At 59.1% G+C, this 17,524-nt stretch overlaps 2 protein-coding genes across 4 annotated transcripts in view; one reads left to right on the top strand and one right to left on the bottom strand.

Annotated features, from left to right (window-relative positions):
- PODNL1 (podocan like 1) overlaps window positions 1–1,528 on the top strand; it is a 5,003-nt gene extending 3,475 nt beyond the window's left edge. Inside the window, exons 9-11 of the mRNA XM_029917805.1 lie at window positions 2–166; window positions 773–921; window positions 1,079–1,528. Coding sequence (XP_029773665.1) covers window positions 2–166; window positions 773–921; window positions 1,079–1,253 — 489 coding nt within the window. The 3' untranslated portion in view covers window positions 1,254–1,528. The remainder of the gene's footprint in view (window position 1; window positions 167–772; window positions 922–1,078) is intronic.
- Window positions 1,529–1,966: 438 nt separating this feature from the next.
- Window positions 1,967–17,430, bottom strand: CC2D1A (coiled-coil and C2 domain containing 1A). Of its 3 annotated transcripts, none has more exons than XM_029917779.1 (29): window positions 17,127–17,430; window positions 15,673–15,808; window positions 13,824–13,933; window positions 13,665–13,730; window positions 13,281–13,415; window positions 12,940–13,177; window positions 10,027–10,151; window positions 9,666–9,738; window positions 9,442–9,513; window positions 9,204–9,334; window positions 9,052–9,124; window positions 8,411–8,544; window positions 7,949–8,060; window positions 7,695–7,867; window positions 6,653–6,775; window positions 6,508–6,566; window positions 6,301–6,417; window positions 4,903–4,976; window positions 4,770–4,828; window positions 4,603–4,654; window positions 4,389–4,488; window positions 4,205–4,295; window positions 3,825–3,962; window positions 3,671–3,735; window positions 3,035–3,098; window positions 2,813–2,939; window positions 2,656–2,732; window positions 2,528–2,575; window positions 1,967–2,427 (listed from the first exon to the last, which is right to left on the bottom strand). In XM_029917779.1, the coding sequence occupies exons 1-29, from the start codon at window positions 17,184–17,186 to the stop codon at window positions 2,407–2,409; spliced, it is 2,853 nt and encodes a 950-aa protein (XP_029773639.1). In that variant the 5' UTR covers window positions 17,187–17,430; the 3' UTR covers window positions 1,967–2,406. The 3 variants fall into 3 exon arrangements, with proteins under 3 accessions (XP_029773639.1, XP_029773640.1, XP_029773641.1); XM_029917780.1 differs by having other exon boundaries at window positions 3,671–3,732; XM_029917781.1 differs by lacking the exon at window positions 15,673–15,808.
- Window positions 17,431–17,524: the final 94 nt, after the last annotated feature.

Here is a 17,524-nt window from a genome sequence, read left to right as displayed (position 1 = left end):
GCCTGGCGGCCTGCAAACCCTGCGGCTGCAGCGCAACGAGCTGCGGGCCCTGGAGCCCGAGCCGCTGGCCGGCCTGGCCCAGCTGCGGGAGCTCAGCCTGGCGCACAACCGGCTCCGGGTCGGAGACATCGGGCCTGGCACCTGGCATGAACTCCAGGCCCTGCAGGTCAGGCACCGGGCTGCTAAGCCACACTGGCCCCACAGCCCCTCCCCGTCCCCCCCACGCCTCACAGCGGCCCCTCTCAAGGCCCTGAGATGCCTTGAAGAGCGCAGCAAAGGGGCCTGAGGCAGGTCAGGCAGATCTGGCCTCCGCCCTTGGGCTGTGCTGTCCCTGCCGTCTGGTCCCTCCGCCTCCCCAGAGAACATGGCACCTCTGGCTCCTTCTCACTGCTGCTGATGGCACAGTTTAGGGCATCTGTGGGCGCAAACGCCGTTCTAGGCATCAGAGCAGTCGTTGGGCACAGAACAGCCCAGCTCCTGGCCCAAGGCACAAACATGCTAGTTAGAAAGCCCTGGATGGGTGGACAGGGTGGGAAGGTGCCAGGTCTTTGCGAATGGCTGACCAAGGCGGCCTCTCCCCCAGCAGGCAGGTCTCTGTCGGTCTGGGACCCCAGTGCCTGCATCACAGCCTGCTCCAGAGGGGACCGGCAGGGGGAGGACTCTGGTGGCACCACCAGCGTTGAAGGGGAGGGGCAGAAGGCCCAGGCTAGGCGCCCAGGGAAAAGAGGTTTGGGGCTCAAGACCTGGGGGCAACCTCTGCCCTTGCACCCAGGTGCTGGACCTCAGCCACAACGAGCTGTCCTTCGTGCCCCCCGACCTGCCCGAGGCCCTGGAAGAGCTGCACCTGCAGGGCAACCGCATCGGCCAAGTGGGTCCTGAAGCCTTCCTCAGCACCCCCCGCCTGCGCGCCCTCTTTCTCAGGTGCCCCCGAGGGGCGGCAGCTGGGGAGAGTGAGTCCTGGGGGTGGGAGGGAGGCCCCTGACAGCTATGGTAGACTTGAGCAGGCCTCTGGGGGGTTCAGGACGGTTGTGGCTCTCCTTCCTGGGCATCCACCCTCACGCCCACCCCTTGGTTTCAGGGCAAACAGGCTTCACATGACCAGCATCGCGCCCGAGGCCTTCCTGGGGCTCCTGCACCTGAGGGTGGTGGACACGGCAGGTAACCCCGAGCAGGTCCTGGTCCGGCTGCCACCCACAACGCCACGCCAGCCACGGGCAGGGAGCCCCGGAGCACAGGGGGGCCCAGCAGTGTAGCCCAGACCCCTGGGACCCCAGTGGGTCATGGACCGAGGAGACAGTGCCCACCGGGGCCTCAGCCAGGCTCTCGCAGGCCTCAGTGGCTGAACCACCTGGCCGGCGCTGGCCAGGAAGCTGGGAGCCAGGGCGCTGTGTCTGCACACAGGGAGCCCCGGGAGAGACAAGCATGCAGCTCGCACGTGGGGCACACAGACTGCACCCACCTTGCCGGACACAGTCCCCGCTCCCCGCTCAAGTGGAGAGATGGCAGCAATAAAGCCTAATAACCCTTTCGAGTGCCCAGCACCTGCCAGGTGCCCTTCACCTTCCAGGAAGGGCTTCACCATCCCGGCATCCAGCTGAGGAAACTGAGTCTTCGGGATGCTAAGAGGGTACGGTAATCTGGTCCAAGTCCTGTGACTAGGGAGTGGCCGGGCTGGCTTTCGAAGGGTCACTGAGAGCCACACCACATGAGAGCTGACCCTACATGTAAGCCTGAACACACCCAGGGCCATCAGCGAGGGCCACACAGGCTACGGCAGACGCCCTCCAGCAGGCCACAGGCTTTCACACGTGTCCGTGGAACAAATGCGTGAATCAAACACATCCTTCACAGGCACTCTCCCCACGGGCTGCCCCCTCTCATGGGCATCTTGCCATCAACCCCCGGGAGGGACTGAGGGGGAGACCCAGCTGGCCACAGAAGGTGGGGGCAAGAAACATAAACAGGACAGAGTGAGCCAGGCATGGCCCTGGCGGTTTATTCCCTGTGTCAGCCCTGGGGAGCAGGCCAGGCTCTGGCTGACCTCAGCGGCTTCTTTGGGGTGTGGGTGGGCTTTTGGGTTAAGGCTGGGAAGGGAAAGGAAGTAAAGTGCTTGCAGGGGCCCTCGGGGCTTGGTCCTAGCTGCCCCCCCCCACCTCTGGGGCAGTCTGGGGCAGGCCAGGGGCCGGACACCCCAGGCTGTGCAAACAGGACTCTCCAGGGCTCACCCAGCCAGGCCCGGGCAAGGGGCACAAGCTGGCTGGTGGTGCCATCCTCGGTGCCCCTGGCCAGGGAGAACCCAGCGGGGAACGTGTCCATCTGGAGCTGACGGTCTGCTGATTGTCTGCTTGTCTGCTCTCTGGCTGTGGCTCGGTCTGCTCCTCCCGGTGCCAGGGCTTTGGGCAACCCTCACCTGCGGAGCCGCTGCAGCTGTAGGGGAGGCCGCCGGGGTCAGGGTGGGGGTGCTCATGGCCGCAGCCATCCCCACACCCCTCCCCCTATGCCCCACACATACGCGCTGGCCGCTCACCTCACTCTCTACGAGGTTCCGCCTGTAGAGTGCCTCCTTGGCAGCTTCCTGGGGGCCAAGAGGCGGTCAGCGGGCAGCCCTGGGCAGCCCTGGCCCCCCAGCGCCCACCCAGGCCTCGCCCGGCTCACCCTGCTGCCGTCATTGCCCAGACGCCGGGCCGCCTCTGTGTAGAACTGCAGCTGACGCTCCAGCTGGGCCGCGTACTCTGAGGGCGGGGGACGGGGGGTGGTCAGGATGGGGACTGCGGCCCTGCCCTCCCCCATGCACCCTTTCCCGAGACCCTACCCCTCCGGATGCCCGGGCCCCCCTGCTCCAGCTGTGCCCTCTGCCACTGGCTGCGTTGCATGATGTCCTGGTACTGCTGGGCCACCTCCGGGGGCACCGGCCGCCGCGCCTGTCTCAGGGCCAGGATCTGCGGGGTGCAGAGTTGGGGACTGTGGCGGCCCTGTTCAGGGCCTACTGAACCCCCAATCCGGCCCCAGCAAGCCCGTCAGAGCAGGCACCCACCTTCCGCTCCAGCCGCTCTTGATCGAAGGCCAGTACGCTGAGGCTGTGCAGGGGCCGGGCCGGCCTATGGAGTTAGGGAGGGATGAAGGGCCACGAGGACTCCCCCCCCCCCCCCGGCCCTGACCCCTCATTAATTCTCACAGACGCACTGGGCACCAGGGAACAGGAGTTGAGCCAGGCCCATCCTGGTGCTGCTGAGCCCACGGGGCTGAGGGCTGTGCATTCAGACAACCGCCATGCCCAGGGGTCAGGGAAGGCCATAGCCAAGCTGGGAGCCAGGGAGTTAGAGCTGGGAAGGGGAGTGGGGAGCAGGTATTGGGTGGGGGGCTCCAGGCATCATCAGAACACAGAAAAGCCCAGAGGCCAGAGAAAACTCGGTATAGGTAACCATGAACAAAGAGGAGAAAGTGGGGTGAGACAACACTACTGGATATATTGGTAATGGTCCAATCACAAAAGATCTTAAGTGTCAGGCTGAGAAGTTTCAACTGGATGCTTCAGGAGAAGGGGAGCCAGGAGACATTTGGGAGCCGGGAAGGGACATGCTACAATTTTTGCCTGATGGGACAATGTCCAGGAGGGGCTGAAACAGGGAGAAGGGGCTTCTCCCCAGCATGCCTGGACCCAGCCACCTACCTGTTCCCTGGCTCCCTCGAAGGGGCGGGCACCGGAGGGGCCTTCCCTTTGGGCCCAGCAACCTGCTTCAGGGGACAGAACCAGTCTTGTGATTCCTGGCCCCGCCTTGAACCAAGCCTCCCTCCCTGGAGTGGCTGGCGGGCCAGAGTCTCACTGTGGGCACGGCTGCTGGCACGGGGTCGATGACCAGCCACCTCTCAGTCGTGGTCTCCAACTGCTGGGCGGTCAGTGGCTCCCGAATCCGGACCATCACCTCCAACCGCCCCCCGGTGGGCCTGCGGCCATCCAGGACCTGGGGCCGGAATTAGGGAGAACCAGGATAATTCCCGAGACCTGAGCCCCTGGTCAAAACGAAGCAGGGTGCTGAGAATACTTAGGGCTGGGTAGTACGGAAGTCTGGGACCCCCTGGGGGAGAAGCTGGGTCCGCAGAAGAGACCCCTAGGAGGCCCAGGGCCTGCAGGGAGCTTGTGAATGATGTCACACAAGTGACACAGCCACACGCCGGAGCCTTTGGACAAAGGTCCACGTCTCACCTCTAGGATCTCCCGGACCTCGCACGTGCTCTCCAGGGCATCTAGCTTCAGCTGGGCTGTGCCCAGCACCCGGTCAGTCTTGAACAGCCCCCTGTGTGCATGAGGGGGGAGGGGAACAGGACGGTGGGCCCAGGGCAGCTCCCCTCCCCCAGAGTCCCGCCCAGCACCGGCACCCCCAGCTCACCCCTTGTGGACCACTTCGAATTTGATGCCTTTGGTCTGGATGGCCCTTCGGAAGCCCCGGTGGCTGCGGTTGATGCAGAGTTTGAACTGTTCCTTGAACTCTACTCGGGGAATGAGAACGAGCGAAGAGGAAGAGGGGGAGGGGTCAGGCTACTGTCTCAGGTTCTCTCTGCATAGGGCTGGGGGTGCCTCTCGCTGCCCCCTCCTCCGCTCACCAGGGGAGTCGGTGTTCTTGATCACACTGGTCTTGTCTTTCTGAGCCTCTTCCTACAGCCAAATAGGAGGCAGGAAGGCTCAGGGGCCTGCCCTTGGACCCCTGCCCACCCATTCCCGGCTCGATGAGGCTGGAGCCCATCCTTCCTCTCCTGGGCTCCCCACGTACCACGTTGGGATAGGGAAAGTCAAACCGAACAAAGACATCCAGGTCACTGGGAGACAGGCCTGCGGGCAAACGAGGGTCAGAGCCGGGCGGGGAAGCAGTCCCATGGCCCCGACCCCTGCCTGGCAGCTCTCACCTGGGGGCGTGGGCAAGTTGATGCCCTTCACAACGAACAGGAGCATGTCATTGCTGCTGAGGTCCGGGAAGATCCTTCCGGAAGGGCAGGTGGGGAGATAGAGGCACATCAGCCCCTATTCCCGCCGGCATCTTTGCCCCTTTGCGGGGCCACGAACACACCCCCTGCTGGCCTTGGCGGGTACACGGGTGTCTGGGCTCCGGTTTTAGGCTCTGGACAGACTGTAGTTCTTTGTCCAGGTCTGCCAAAGACTCATTCTCGAGACTTTTCTTCAGTCTGGGACCTACTTCGCGCCAGCCAGTGGCCTCACCGCTGGGGCACCTTCCCTTCATTTAACAATATTTCTGGGGGGGCACCTGGGGGGCTTGGTCGGTTGAGTGACTAAGGATCAGCTCAGGTCATGATCTCACAGTTCGTGGGTTCGAGCCCCGCGTTGGGCTCTGTGCTCACAGCTCAGAGCCTGGAGCCTGCTTCGGGTTCTGTCTCCCCTCCTTCTCTGCCTCTCCCCCACTCGCACTCTGTCCTGACTCTTTCAAAAATAAATATTTATGAAATGTTTTAAGAAACAATATTTCTAGGTGCTCACTGGTGTCCTCACTGCTAGGGACAAAGAAGTAAGTGTAACAGACCCCATCCTTGTGCTCATGGAGCCCACGCTAGCTGAGTGAACAGAAGACCGATGCATATATAAACAGAGAGGCAAAGCAATTCTGCAGAAAATTAAAAATGGGGAAGAGAGTGCAGTACACTCAGGACGGGCTGATTTAGACGGAGTCAAGGGAGGTGACATTGTAGGTGATTCTGATGCCAAGAAGGTGCTACCACGCGGAGGCCTGGGGAAGAGGGTCTGGGCAGAGGAAACAGCCAGTGCAAAGGCCCTGAGGGTGAGGGTGAACACGCTTGGTTTGTCTGAGGGACCAAAAGCAGGCCTGTGTGGCAGGAGGGCAGCAAAGTAGAGACAGCAGGTGGAAACAAGCTGATGGGGAGCCAGACTATGCAGATGTGGGGGAGTTCAGGAAAGGGGGTGGGGCATCCTAGGTTATTGCAGTGGCTGTGCCTAACCTCATCTGTAAGTGGGAAAAATGACCCCAATTCCCCAGGCTGTGGGAAGGCTTCACAGGAGCGGGACCAATACCAACCCCGCTGAGGGCTCGCCCAAGGCTGGGGACAAGGCACGTCTCTGCACTCGCTAGGTCCCTCCCATTTCCCAGGGTGTGGCTGGGAGCACCCCACCACCACCTTTCACTTATACCTCATGCCTGCCTCTGGACCCTTGCATATACTGTGCTTGCACCGTGTCATCAAACTCCCCCTGGAGACAAGTCCTCTGCTGGCTTCTAGGGAGCGCAAACCTCTCTCCAAAGGGGCATCTGGGACCAAGGGGCATCAGGGCCTTACTTGATGACGCTGAAGGTTCTCTGCTCAAAGCGGGCGGTGGGCGTGGGGAGACCCCGGGCGAATGCCTGCTTCAGAATCTCCATGCTCCGCTTACAGTCCTCTGCCAGCTTTTCAAATCTGCCAGAAAGAGAGCCTTGCTCAGGTCCCTGGTCCTGGGGGAGGATGCAGGCACAGACGTCTGGCAGAGGCGGGGATGGGGGTACTTACTTGCTGGTTTCGGCAATGTTGCCCAGGTGGGTGAACTGGTTGGAGTGGTTCAGGCACATCTGAGGAGCAGAAGGCAGTGAGGGGAGGGGTGGGGGGCCGTGACCCTGAGGGAAGCCTGCTGATCTGGGCTGGGGGCCCACCTCACCTCATGCTGCTGCCTTATGAGCTTGGTGAGCTCACCGTAGCGCCGGGCAGACTCCTGAGACAGACCTGGGCCAGGCCGCTGGACCAGAGAGAAGTCGTCCTTGTTGACAGGGGCAGGGGGCACCTGGAGGAGACGAGCCTCGTGGGGGAGGGGCCTGCTGGTCAGCCATGAACAGGCCCACCCACAGAACTGTAACCCCTTCTTGGAGAGGCCTTCCTGGACCACTGCTTTGCCCCTATCCTGCTCTTCTTTCTTCCCCGGAGGAGAAAAGTAGTACTCAGGGAGAAGTGGATGGTCCCTCACAAAGTGGCAGATCTGTTCACTGTTTCCCCCAAATGTAATTCTTATCCTCTGTTCCCTAGGAATGGAGTTCTGGCTAGGCACACAGCCCAGAGACTACATGTCCCAGGATCCCTTGCAGCCAGGTGCAACCATGTGATTCCCTTTAAAGGGAACTGCTTGGGGTGCCTGGGTGGCTCAGTCGGTTAAGCGTCCGACTTCAGCTCAGGTCATGATCTCATGGTTTGTGGGTTCGAGCCCCGCATTGGGCTCTGTGCTGACAGCTCAGAGCCTGGAGCCTGCTTTGGATTCTGTGTCTCCTTCTCTCTCTGCCCCTCCCATACTCATGCTCTGTTTCTCTGTCTCAATAATATATAAACATAAAATAAAAAAAATAAAGGGAACTGCTCGCCTTGCCCTTTCTCTCTCTCACTGCTTCCCGTGGACCGAACACAGACAGGGCGCCAATCCACTCTGACCACGTGGACAAAGATGACCTTCTGGGGTGTGACAGAGCAACAATATGGAAGGAACCTGGGTCTTGGAGGGCTTTGTCTTTTCCAGAGCCCAGACTGCCCTGAGTAATACATGCAAGAAACAGGTCTGTCTTCTTTCAGCCACTGAGTGGGGAGGTGGGGAGGGGGGGCTATTTGTTACAGAAGCTCAACCTGGACCCTAATATAGTCCACATTGCATGGCTGCTAAGTGGCCACAGCCCATCTGGTGGGTGCCTGGGAAGGTCCAGCGGGCCAGGAGGGCTCACCTTGGCGATGTCCACGGGCAGCCCATTGCGTGAGGCCTCCAGCATGGGCTCCAGCCCCTTCGCCTGGCGCAGGTGCATTTTGGCGCCCTCCACATCATTCTTCTGCTTGGCTCGCAGCGCAGCCCGCAAGAGCTGCTTCTTACGGCCCTCCAGGAAGGCCAGCTGCTGCTGGGCTGTGGGTACAGGGGTGTCTGTGGGTGCTGCCCGGCCCATGGCCAGGCAGCAGGCAGCCCAGGAGGGGAGGGCACACCTACCTCTGGTGGATGTGCCCTTGGGGGCTGCTTTGGCTGCTGGGGTGGAGCCTGACTGGGGTGCCCTTGAGGGTGGGGCCTTGGGCTGGGCCGTGGGGGCCGGAGGGCTGGTGGGCTGTTGAGAGACGGAGCGGGAGGCAGAGCTGTTCCAGCACCCAGGATGCTCTACTCCCCAAGGGGGCAGGCCCCGGTACTGACAAGGGTGATTGTCTTCGTTTCTATTTCCTCGGCGCCGAATGCTCCAGAGAGTCTCATTCGCAATGAATCCTTACAGTGCTGGGCACGCCCCCTGCGCCCACTTTACAGATGAGGAGGTGGGATCGGAGAGCAAAATGACTTGCCCATGGCTGCACAGCCGGGAAGCGGCCGGGCCAGGAGGCCAGGAGGGAGGCCAGCTTTTCCCAGCCTCTGTCAGGGCTTGGCGGCCACATCCCTGCCTCCCCCCAAGACCCCAGCCCCTCATACCTTCTTAGGTTCTTCATCGTCGTCATCATCTGCACCTTCCTCCTGGTTGGCCAACTTCATGGCTGTCTCCAGGACCCCCACCAGGCTCTGCTGGGTGGGCTCAGTGGCCTCCAGGCCCTGGATGGGGGGGAAGCCTGGGCGGCCAGTCAGGGCCCGGTCAGGAGGGAGGGACCCAGGCCCCGATGGCACTGGGTGAGGAGGGGTACCAGGCACAATAGATGATCATGGGCCTGGAGGGAGGGATTCCTGGGGGACCACGGTGCTGAGACAGAACTTCACTCCCGGGGGACGCACAGGCAGCTCTGAGAACCCAGAAGAGGCCCCCAACCCCCGGGGGAGGAGGGGCCGACAGGAGGCTGAGCAGAGCCGATGCATAAGGAGTCGAACAGAGAAGAAATGGAGGAATCAGACAGACGGCAGTAGGGCTGGGGAACAGGAGCTCCAAATAAAACCCCCTGATGTCCAGCATCTGCCAATTTCCGTGGTATAAATGCTCCTATTGTGACTCAACTTTTAGGGTACCAATTAAGGGACAAGTTTTCAGAGTTCCTGAATGCGGAGCAAACAGCCCCCTGGGCCTGAACGGTCAGACAGAATAGCAGCTACAAAGGCTCAGAGGCTGGGGGAGGGGCAGTGCCTACCTGGGGGCACTGGCAGCTCGGTCACGTCCACTGCTCGGCCAGCCTTGTGGGCCCGGATGGCATCTTGGTATTGCTGTGGCAGACATGGCATCAGGGCTCGCCTGGGCAAGGCCTCCAGGGGCTGCCCACCTGCCCGCAGGGCCCCCACGCACCTTGACGATGCGTTCGTGCATGCGAGCCTTCCGCTGGTCCCCTTTGGTCTTGGCCTGGGCTGCGGCCACGTGGTACCGCTCCATCCGTTGCTCCAGTGCCTCCAGGAGGGTCCGTGGAGGTGGCAGGACCTCTGGGCCAGACGGGGGTGAGGGGGAGGAGGGGGGCAGGGGTAAGGGTCTCGGGAAGGAGAGACTTGTTGCCCTAGCCTGCCCACCACACAGGTTGCCAGGAGCCTACCTGGCGTGGAGGGCATCGTGCTGGGAGCTGGAGGCTGTGGTGATGGCGATGGGGGGTCCGGGGGCAGCTGGTCTGAGGGCAGAGAGGTCTGATCCAGTGAGGGGTTTGCTTGGGGATCCCACCACCACCACCACCCAGGTGGAGTGACCTGAAGGGGGTTCCCAGGTGACCCGTGAGGGTGGCGGCAGCGCATCCCGAAGGCTGGGTAAGGGTGGGGTCCTCACCAGGGGGAGGCGGCAGGCGGGACAGGTCCACAGGCTCCCCCCGGCTCAGGGCCTCCAAGACAGCATCAAAGCTCTGAGAAAAAGAAGGAGATTAGGGGAAGAGGCTGCACTTGGGGGCCAGGACCTTGAGGGGAGCCTCTGTCCATTCCTCTGCACCACCTTGCCTGAACCCCTTCAAATATTTACGTCCATTTCACAGACAGGGTAAACTGGGGCTTTAAGAGATACAGAAAACTACAGGTTATAGAGTGACTAAGAGTCAGGACTCAAATATGGGCCTGTCTGACCACAGAGCTCCAGTTCTTTGCAAAGTCGGGAGCACCGGGTCTTCCTCCTACCCTGGCCACCGCTCAGGACGCACCTTGGCCACACGGAAGTGTCTAGCGGCAGTGGCGGTATCTCCCTGCTGCTTGGCGTGGAGGGCGGCCAATTTATACTCCCGCTGGCGGCTCTGCAACTGGGCCAGGGGGCCAGGGCTGCAGGGACCTGGAAGGGGGAACAGTGTACGAACCAGTCCTGTTTAATCGTCACCACAAAGGCGGTCCCTTAGGTCTGACTTACAGCTGTGAGAACCAAGGCTGAGAGGTGATGTCGCCTCACCAAAACAGTGTGACGGGGACTCCACCCTGGGACTGGCAGTCTCTGGAGCCATTGCTGTCTTGCCCCCAAGGAAGTTTTGAAAAACCTGACATAGTACCCTGATGCATTGTTAACGTGGCACCTAAAATGATTCCTCTTGGCGTGCCTGGGTGGCTCAGTCGGTTAAGCCTCCGACTTCAGCTCAGGTCAGATCTCACATTTGTGGGTTCGAGCCCCGCGTCAGGCTCTGTGCTGACAGCTAGCTCAGAGCCTGGAGCCTGCTTCCTGTTCTGTGTCTCCTTCTCTCTCTGCCCCTCCCCCTCTCATGCTCTGTCTCTCTCTGTAACAAAAATAAATAAAACATTAAGAAAAAAATTAAAAAAAAAAGCATCCGACTCTTGATTTTGGCTCAGGTCATGATCTCACTGCTCGTGAGGGTGAGCCCCATGGTGGGCTCCACACTGACATTGCGGAAGCTGCTTGGGATTCTCTCATGTGCATGCTCTCTCTCAAAATAAATACATTACAGAATATAATAATAAAATTATTCATCTTAATTTTATATTTTTTAATGTTTTTATTTATTTTTGAGAGAGAGACAGAGCACAAACCAGGGAGGGGCAGAGAGAAAGATACACACATGCACAGAATCTGAAGCAGGTTCCAGGCTCTGAGCTATCAGCACAGAGCCCAATGCAGGGCTCAAACCCACAAACCGTGAGATTGTGACCTGAGCCAAAGCTGGATGCTCAATTGACTGAGCCACCCAGGCGCCTCTAAATTAAAAAAAAATGTTCTTAACATTTATTTATTTTTGAGAGACAGAGAGAGATAGATCATGAGCAGGGGAGGGGCAGAGAGAGAGGGACACACAGAATCGGAAGCAGGATCCAGGCTCTGAGCTGTCAGCACAGAGCCCAACACGGGGCTCGAACCCATGAACTGTGAGATCATGACCTGAGCCAAAGTTGGATGCTCAACCAACTGAGCCACCCAGTTGCCCCTCCTAAATTGCTTTTTAAACGCTATGTTATAGTATCAAATAACATGTCCAACAGGTTTTCAGGGTAAGTATATCTAAATTAAAAGTAATCGGTGCAATTTTCGGTATAAAAAAACAAAGCACTTTTGCACTTACACCACCAGGGTCCACAAATCCTAGAAACATCTGGAAAGCTCCATGCGTTGTGCTTTTTCAGACTGACAACTGCACTTACAGCTTTAAGTTTAGGTGTAGTTGCCTGAAAAGGTATCCGTGGGTTGAAGCAAGAGCTTTGACATTTGATCGGTTTTAATTCCTATCACTGCAAGTCTCTCAGAGTTAAGAAAATACCCCTCCAGGGGGGCCTGAGTGGTCGAGTCGGCTGAGCATCCATCTGACGCTTGATTTGGGCTCAGGTCATTATCCCAGGGTTGTGAAATCGAGGTCACACTGATAGCTTAAGATTCTCTCTCTCTTTCGCTCTCTCCCCCCCCACCCCTCTCCCACTTGTGCTCCGTCTCAAAAAAAAAAAAAAAAAAAGGGAAACAAAAACACTCTTCCAGGTTGAATCATTGGTATTATTCGCATAGCACTGAACAAAGCCTAAATACATCAGATGTTCTGCTAAAGAATTTTTATATACCAAGAGTAACATTTTATTGGCACGGCATCTATATTGACGTGGCTGGGGCTGGGTCCACTCTACGAATGAATTCCCGTTTCCCTGTTCATTCTTTCCCAACTTCCCTTTGTTTAATTATTATTGTTTATTTTTGAGAGAGACAGAGCACGAGCAGGGGAGGGGCAGAGAGAGAGGAGGAGACACAGAATCTGAAGCCACTCCAGGCAGGCTCAGGGCTGTCAGCACAGAGCCCCACACGGGGCTCAAATCCACGAACCGTGAGATCATGACTTGATAACTGACTGAGCCACTCAAGAGCCCCTCAAAACATTTTGTTAGTGTTTATTTATCTTTGAGAAAGAGACAAACAGCCTGAGCAGGGGAGGGGCAGGGCAGGAGCAGGGCAGGAGCAGGGAGAGAGGGAGACACAGAATGGGAACAGGCTCCAGGCTCTGAGCTGTTAGCACAGGGCGGATGGAACACCGCCCCCCCCCCCCCCCCCCCCCCCCCCCCCCCCCCGGCACAGAGCCCGACGTGGGGCTTGAACAAGCCCACAGGCGAGTTTAGAAGACAGACAAGCTGAGGGTTGGGGAAAGATCCACACACAACTCCTCCGTGTGAGAACGTCAGTGCTCAAAAGGAGCAGAATCTTGACACACACCGCAACGTGACACTGTGTCAAAGAAGCTGGAACCGAAGGACAACTAGGGTGTCGTCCCACTTACGAGACGTACCTAGGAGAGGCAGAGTCAGAGAGAGCAGATGGCGGCCGTGGGGGGGGGCGGCCAGGGGAGCAGAACTAGGGAGCTAGTGTCTCACGGGAACAGAGTTTTGTTTGATGGACAATTTTTGGAAACAGAAGAAGTGGCAGATGTGCTACACGCCACTCCACTGCACGCTGAAAAATGGTTCAGAGGGCCAATGTCACGTTGTACCGCCTAAAAAACGGTATTCATGAACTCCAGAGACGTGAGGATCTAGAAAGGGGAGGGGCGTTGATAACATCAAACAGACAGCGCAGGGCCCGCCAAGGCTCGATAAAGAGCATGCCTGCGACCTCCCAGTTCAGCCCAGCCCTGCCCCTGGCCTACCTGGCGGGAGCTGGGGCTTAGCCGAGCCTGTGGATGAGGCCCCGGCAGAGGAAGGTAGGCCTTCGACCGTGACCCTGGACTCCGGGGCTGGCTGGCTGGTGGAGGCTGGCAGCGGGGTGGGTGGGGGCGCGTGGCCGGGCACGGCTGCTGGGCCCTTCCCCACTGCCACGGGCGGTGGGATGTCCTCTTCGTCGATGGCGTTTCCCTTCCGGACGGAGGCCAGCAGGTTTTCGAGTGTCTGGGGGAAGGCGGGAAGCAGGTTTCGGAGGGACCCAGAGCTGAGTGCGGTGGGGTCAGAGGTAGGGTCCCCGCGCCCCTCCCGTGATCGCCCGCCCGCTCACCTTCAGCCCCCGGTCGTAGCGCCGCATCTTGGCTCCATCCCCAGCTTGCTGAGCGCTCTCAATCGCCCTCTGGTAGAGGGCCAGCCTCTCCAGCAAGGTGGCCTCTATCCCAGGGCTGAGGGCTGTGGTCTTGGGCTGCAGGAGGGACAGGGGGCATGCTCAGGGTGGTGACCCCACTTGGGCTGGCCCCAGGAGCTCACAGAGCAGGCACGGTGCCCGGGGCCAGCCGTCCCCGCCCCCCGCCTGGCAGAAATCCTCAATGTCGTTGCGGGTGCAGGGAACTGGGTCTCAGAGGTGTCATGGCACCTGCCCAAGGTAACATGGCTGAGGAGCAAGGGAGGGCCTAGAACCCTGCGCTACCGGGAGCAGGTTGTGGGGCTATACCTGAGCCACAGAAGGGCGGGACTCCGAAGACTTCTGCTCCTCCCCAAGGACCTCGTTTAGTTCTGCCTGCAGGGACACACGGCCACAGGCCAGGAGTGAGGGGCTTCCGTGTGGGGCAATGCCAGCACGGAGGCCCCCTGCCCTGCCCTGGGTGCTCACCAGCAAGTCATCGTCAGCCTCCACATCCTCCTCGTCGGTACCTTCCTCCTCATCCGGGTCTCTCATGCACAGGCTGGCCATCTTCTCAATGGCCTCCATGGGCAGGGGACCTGGTGGCAAGGAGAGGCCCCAGATGGACTGGGATCCTTCAAGAGTCCCCAGGGGGCGCCTGGGTGGCTCAGTAGGTTAGGCATCCGACTTCTGCTCAGGTCATGATCTCGCGATGGGAGGGTTCAAGCCCCACATTGGGCTCTGTGCTGATGGCTCAGAGCCTGAAGCCTGCCTCAGATTTGTATCTCTCTCCCTCTCTCTGCCCCTTCTCTGCTCATGCTCTGTCTCTGTCTCTCTCTCTCTCTCTCAAAAATAAATAAACATTAAAAAAAAGAGTCCCCAGGTTCCTGTCCCAGTTACCCAGGGCCCCAAAGAACAGGGCAGCATGTCCCCTGCCCAGTCCTTCCAAGGCACCCACCAGGCCCACCAGGCACGATCCTGCTGACCCTTCCAGCCTCATCTCTTGCTTTTCAAGCCTGACTTCCAACCCTGGCTCTGAAGCTTGCTCACTGTGAGACCCTGGGCAAGTCACGTGACCTCCCTGGGCCTCAGTCTTCTGACTGATTAGATGAGGCCAACAGTTTCTCCCTCATCAGCACTTTGTCATTTGAATTATTCTCATTATTAGCAGTAACTACCTTCTATAAAATCACCCCAAACACTGACTTAGCCAAGACTGGACCTTGGCCACTAGAGGAAATACAAGGTTAGGATCCCATGAGCCTCTGGGCACAACATTTTCATCAACCAGTCAATGCACAACCTTGCTTACTGGGTGCTTCTATCTCACTATGCCTTTTTAAATAGGTATCGTTGATTTGGTAACATCAAACTCAAGGTTGACGGCACAGTGACTCATGTCTGAATGAAACTTATCCGGTAACGTTATTGCCTCCATAAGGCACGTCACAGACTTGCTCTTCAAGGCAGGAGATGGCCCCGAGCACCAAGCTTTGGTGCCCTTTTGAACAGCAAAAGCAGCGACAACGAGAAAAATGCACAACCTTACACAGACCGTGAGAAGGACACTCGTTTACTTAAAGCCCTGAGACAAGACGGCAGAGCGTCAGCTTGCTCTCCCTGAGTTGGGAACATGGAAAGTGAGCCACTCAAACTCTCTGCAGCTCTGTGCATGCCCGCAAGTAATTGCAAAACCTCCCTGTGTAGTGATTTTGGTGTTGCAAATAATGTTCAGCCCATTGGTGGATTTGCAAATGTGGAATCCGTTAATGATGAGGAGGGACTGCATCAGCTAACAAGTATAAAGGTTCCCTCTGCCCCAAACCCCGCTGCAGGGTTGGTGACCCCGTCACCTCCCATGGGGGGGGCGCTTTGCAGGTGCTGAGGCCCCTCCCAGAAGCCCTTCCTAGCTCTTTTCCTGGCCCTCCTTATTGTGGCCCAGTGCACAGGTCCCTCCCATTGCTCTGTGCCTCCCTCACCCCAGCTCTGATCACGGGACAACGTGTTGGAGGAAATGCGAGACCCCGTGTGACGTACTTTACAAACACGAGAAGGTGAACTCCTGTGACTAAGTGCAGTTATGATTCCCATTTTACAGACAGGGAAACCAAGGCTCGCACAGGTGCCGGGACTCAACGAGTCACACAGCCAGTAAGTGGCACGAATGGGATTTGAACCCTCACTCTGGGTCCAGGGTTGATCACTTAACCCAGGCTGTGGGTTCCAGGAGGGCAGAGACCTTCTCTGTCTCCTTTCCCCCTTCTCCCCAGAGCCCCGGGCTGAGTCCTGCCCACAACAGTCACTCTGAGAACGTTCAGGGGTGTGGCGAGAGTCTCACCTTTGCCTTTAAGCTTCTCCAGGACTTGGGGCTGGCCCCCCACCAAGGCCAAGAACTCAGCCTCCAGTTCCTCATCGTTAACTCCATCCTCGGGGATCATCAGGCCCTCTGGGGAGAGGTCAACCAGCAGGCCCAGCTGAGGGACAGCAAGGGTCCAGTTAGACCTTGAAATGCACCCCACCTAGCCAGAGGCAGCCAGGAAGAAGGAACCCCAGGCCTCCGAGGAAAAGCTACTTCCCCTGGGGAGTGCCAGGAGGCTGGAATGGGCTGAGAAGGCAACAGGTGCCCCACGCTGGGCCAGGCCCTCTGGCATAGATCAACACGGGGCAAAGGGCAGGCAGAGAGATCCTGCCCCCTGCTCCGAGCCCATGCCCCTGATGTGCTGCAGACCGAGCTAGCGGGGATGACAGGCCCCACACCCCGCCCAGAGCGAAGCCATCTCCATACACCCGGGCTTTTCCTTCTAGCACACGCAGCTGAGGGGCCACGAAGGAAGGCCGGAGGCATCAAGAGCAAACGGAAGCCCAGACAACACAGAAACGGAAAGTGGGGTTTTCATCATGTAACAGACCCGTCTTCCTAACCTGTCCCAGAGAATGATGTGACAATATTATGCTGAACTACACAAAATGGCCTTTTAGGTGGGTCAAAATGGGCAAATACTGGCCATTATGTATGGCTCCTTTCAACAGTCATGATGAAGTTACACTCATTGAATGTTAGGTTCTAGCACTTCCCGTAAACTATCCCCATGAATTTTCACAACTGTGAGCCCATAGGGGCTCTTAGGGCCTCCATTTTACAGATGAGGAAACTGAGGTGTGAGAGCTATGAAGCTGAGTGTCCAACACGCAGAGGCCACCAGGGAACTCCAGGTTGGCAGGCACCAAACTGTGGCCTGGGCTCCTTCCAGCAAAGCTAAGAAAAATCAAACTCTCCAGGGGCCCGGGGCAGAAGAGGTGGAGGAGGGAAAAGGAGGCCCAGACACAGTTCCACGGGCTCATGGCAGCAGCTCTGGATTTTACACTTAGCTCTGGCCAAACTGTTAATCCCTGTGACCTTGGAAAGCTGTCTTCACCTCTCTGAGCCTCAGTGTCCTCATCTGCACAGTGGGGATACAAAGTCAGACTTGGCCTGGCTGATGCGAGGTTCCATGCGCATTCACACCATAAGTGCAGTAACTATCCTTACCCCAGATCCGAGGCCTTCCCCTCCCAAACTGGAGAGGCTTAGGCAACAGGTGGCCCTGAGCCTAGGGCGGGGCGCCAAGAGCTGAGGAGCTGGGGAGCCAGGGCCACTAGGCCCCCCTTTGGGGGCAGAACCTCATCTGGAGGGCAGGACCAGGGCTCACCTGGGGGTGGTGATCCAGTTCCTCTGGGGGGTGGGGCCCTCCTCTGAACCTGTGATAGGGGTGGGAAAGGTTCCCTAGGCGGGGCCGTGGGGTATAGACTTACCTGGCGGGCGGCGGCGGCACCTCGGCCGGGCGGTCCCGAGGGTCCCTTCCTCTTGTGCATCTTCCAGGCTGGATGCCCGGACCACTGGCCACCTCGCCTGGCCTTGCCCTGCCTCCTCCCCTGGGGCCTATCAAGGCGCAAGCGCACTTCCAAAGCCCCGCGCCCCTGGTTGGCGCCCCGCGACCGCTGACCCTGCGCCCTCGACCCCGGGGGTGGCCGCCCCGCTTCCGCCTCGGCCCTCGGCGCCGCGGTACCGGAGCGAAGCCACTGGACTTGCTGGGCCCGCCGCACCGAAACTACAACTCCCGGCAGGCAGTGCGCGGGCACGCGTGCGCACGGCGGGGCAGCGGGCGGTGCCGCGGGCTGCGCGGGAAAGAGGCGGAGCGTGTGTGGGTTGA

Source organism: Suricata suricatta, chromosome 12 (genome assembly GCF_006229205.1).
Source record: "Suricata suricatta isolate VVHF042 chromosome 12, meerkat_22Aug2017_6uvM2_HiC, whole genome shotgun sequence".
Classification (NCBI taxonomy): domain Eukaryota; kingdom Metazoa; phylum Chordata; class Mammalia; order Carnivora; family Herpestidae; genus Suricata; species Suricata suricatta.
Note: the sequence above shows the minus strand (reverse complement) of the source record. Positions and strands in the feature narration are given on the sequence as shown.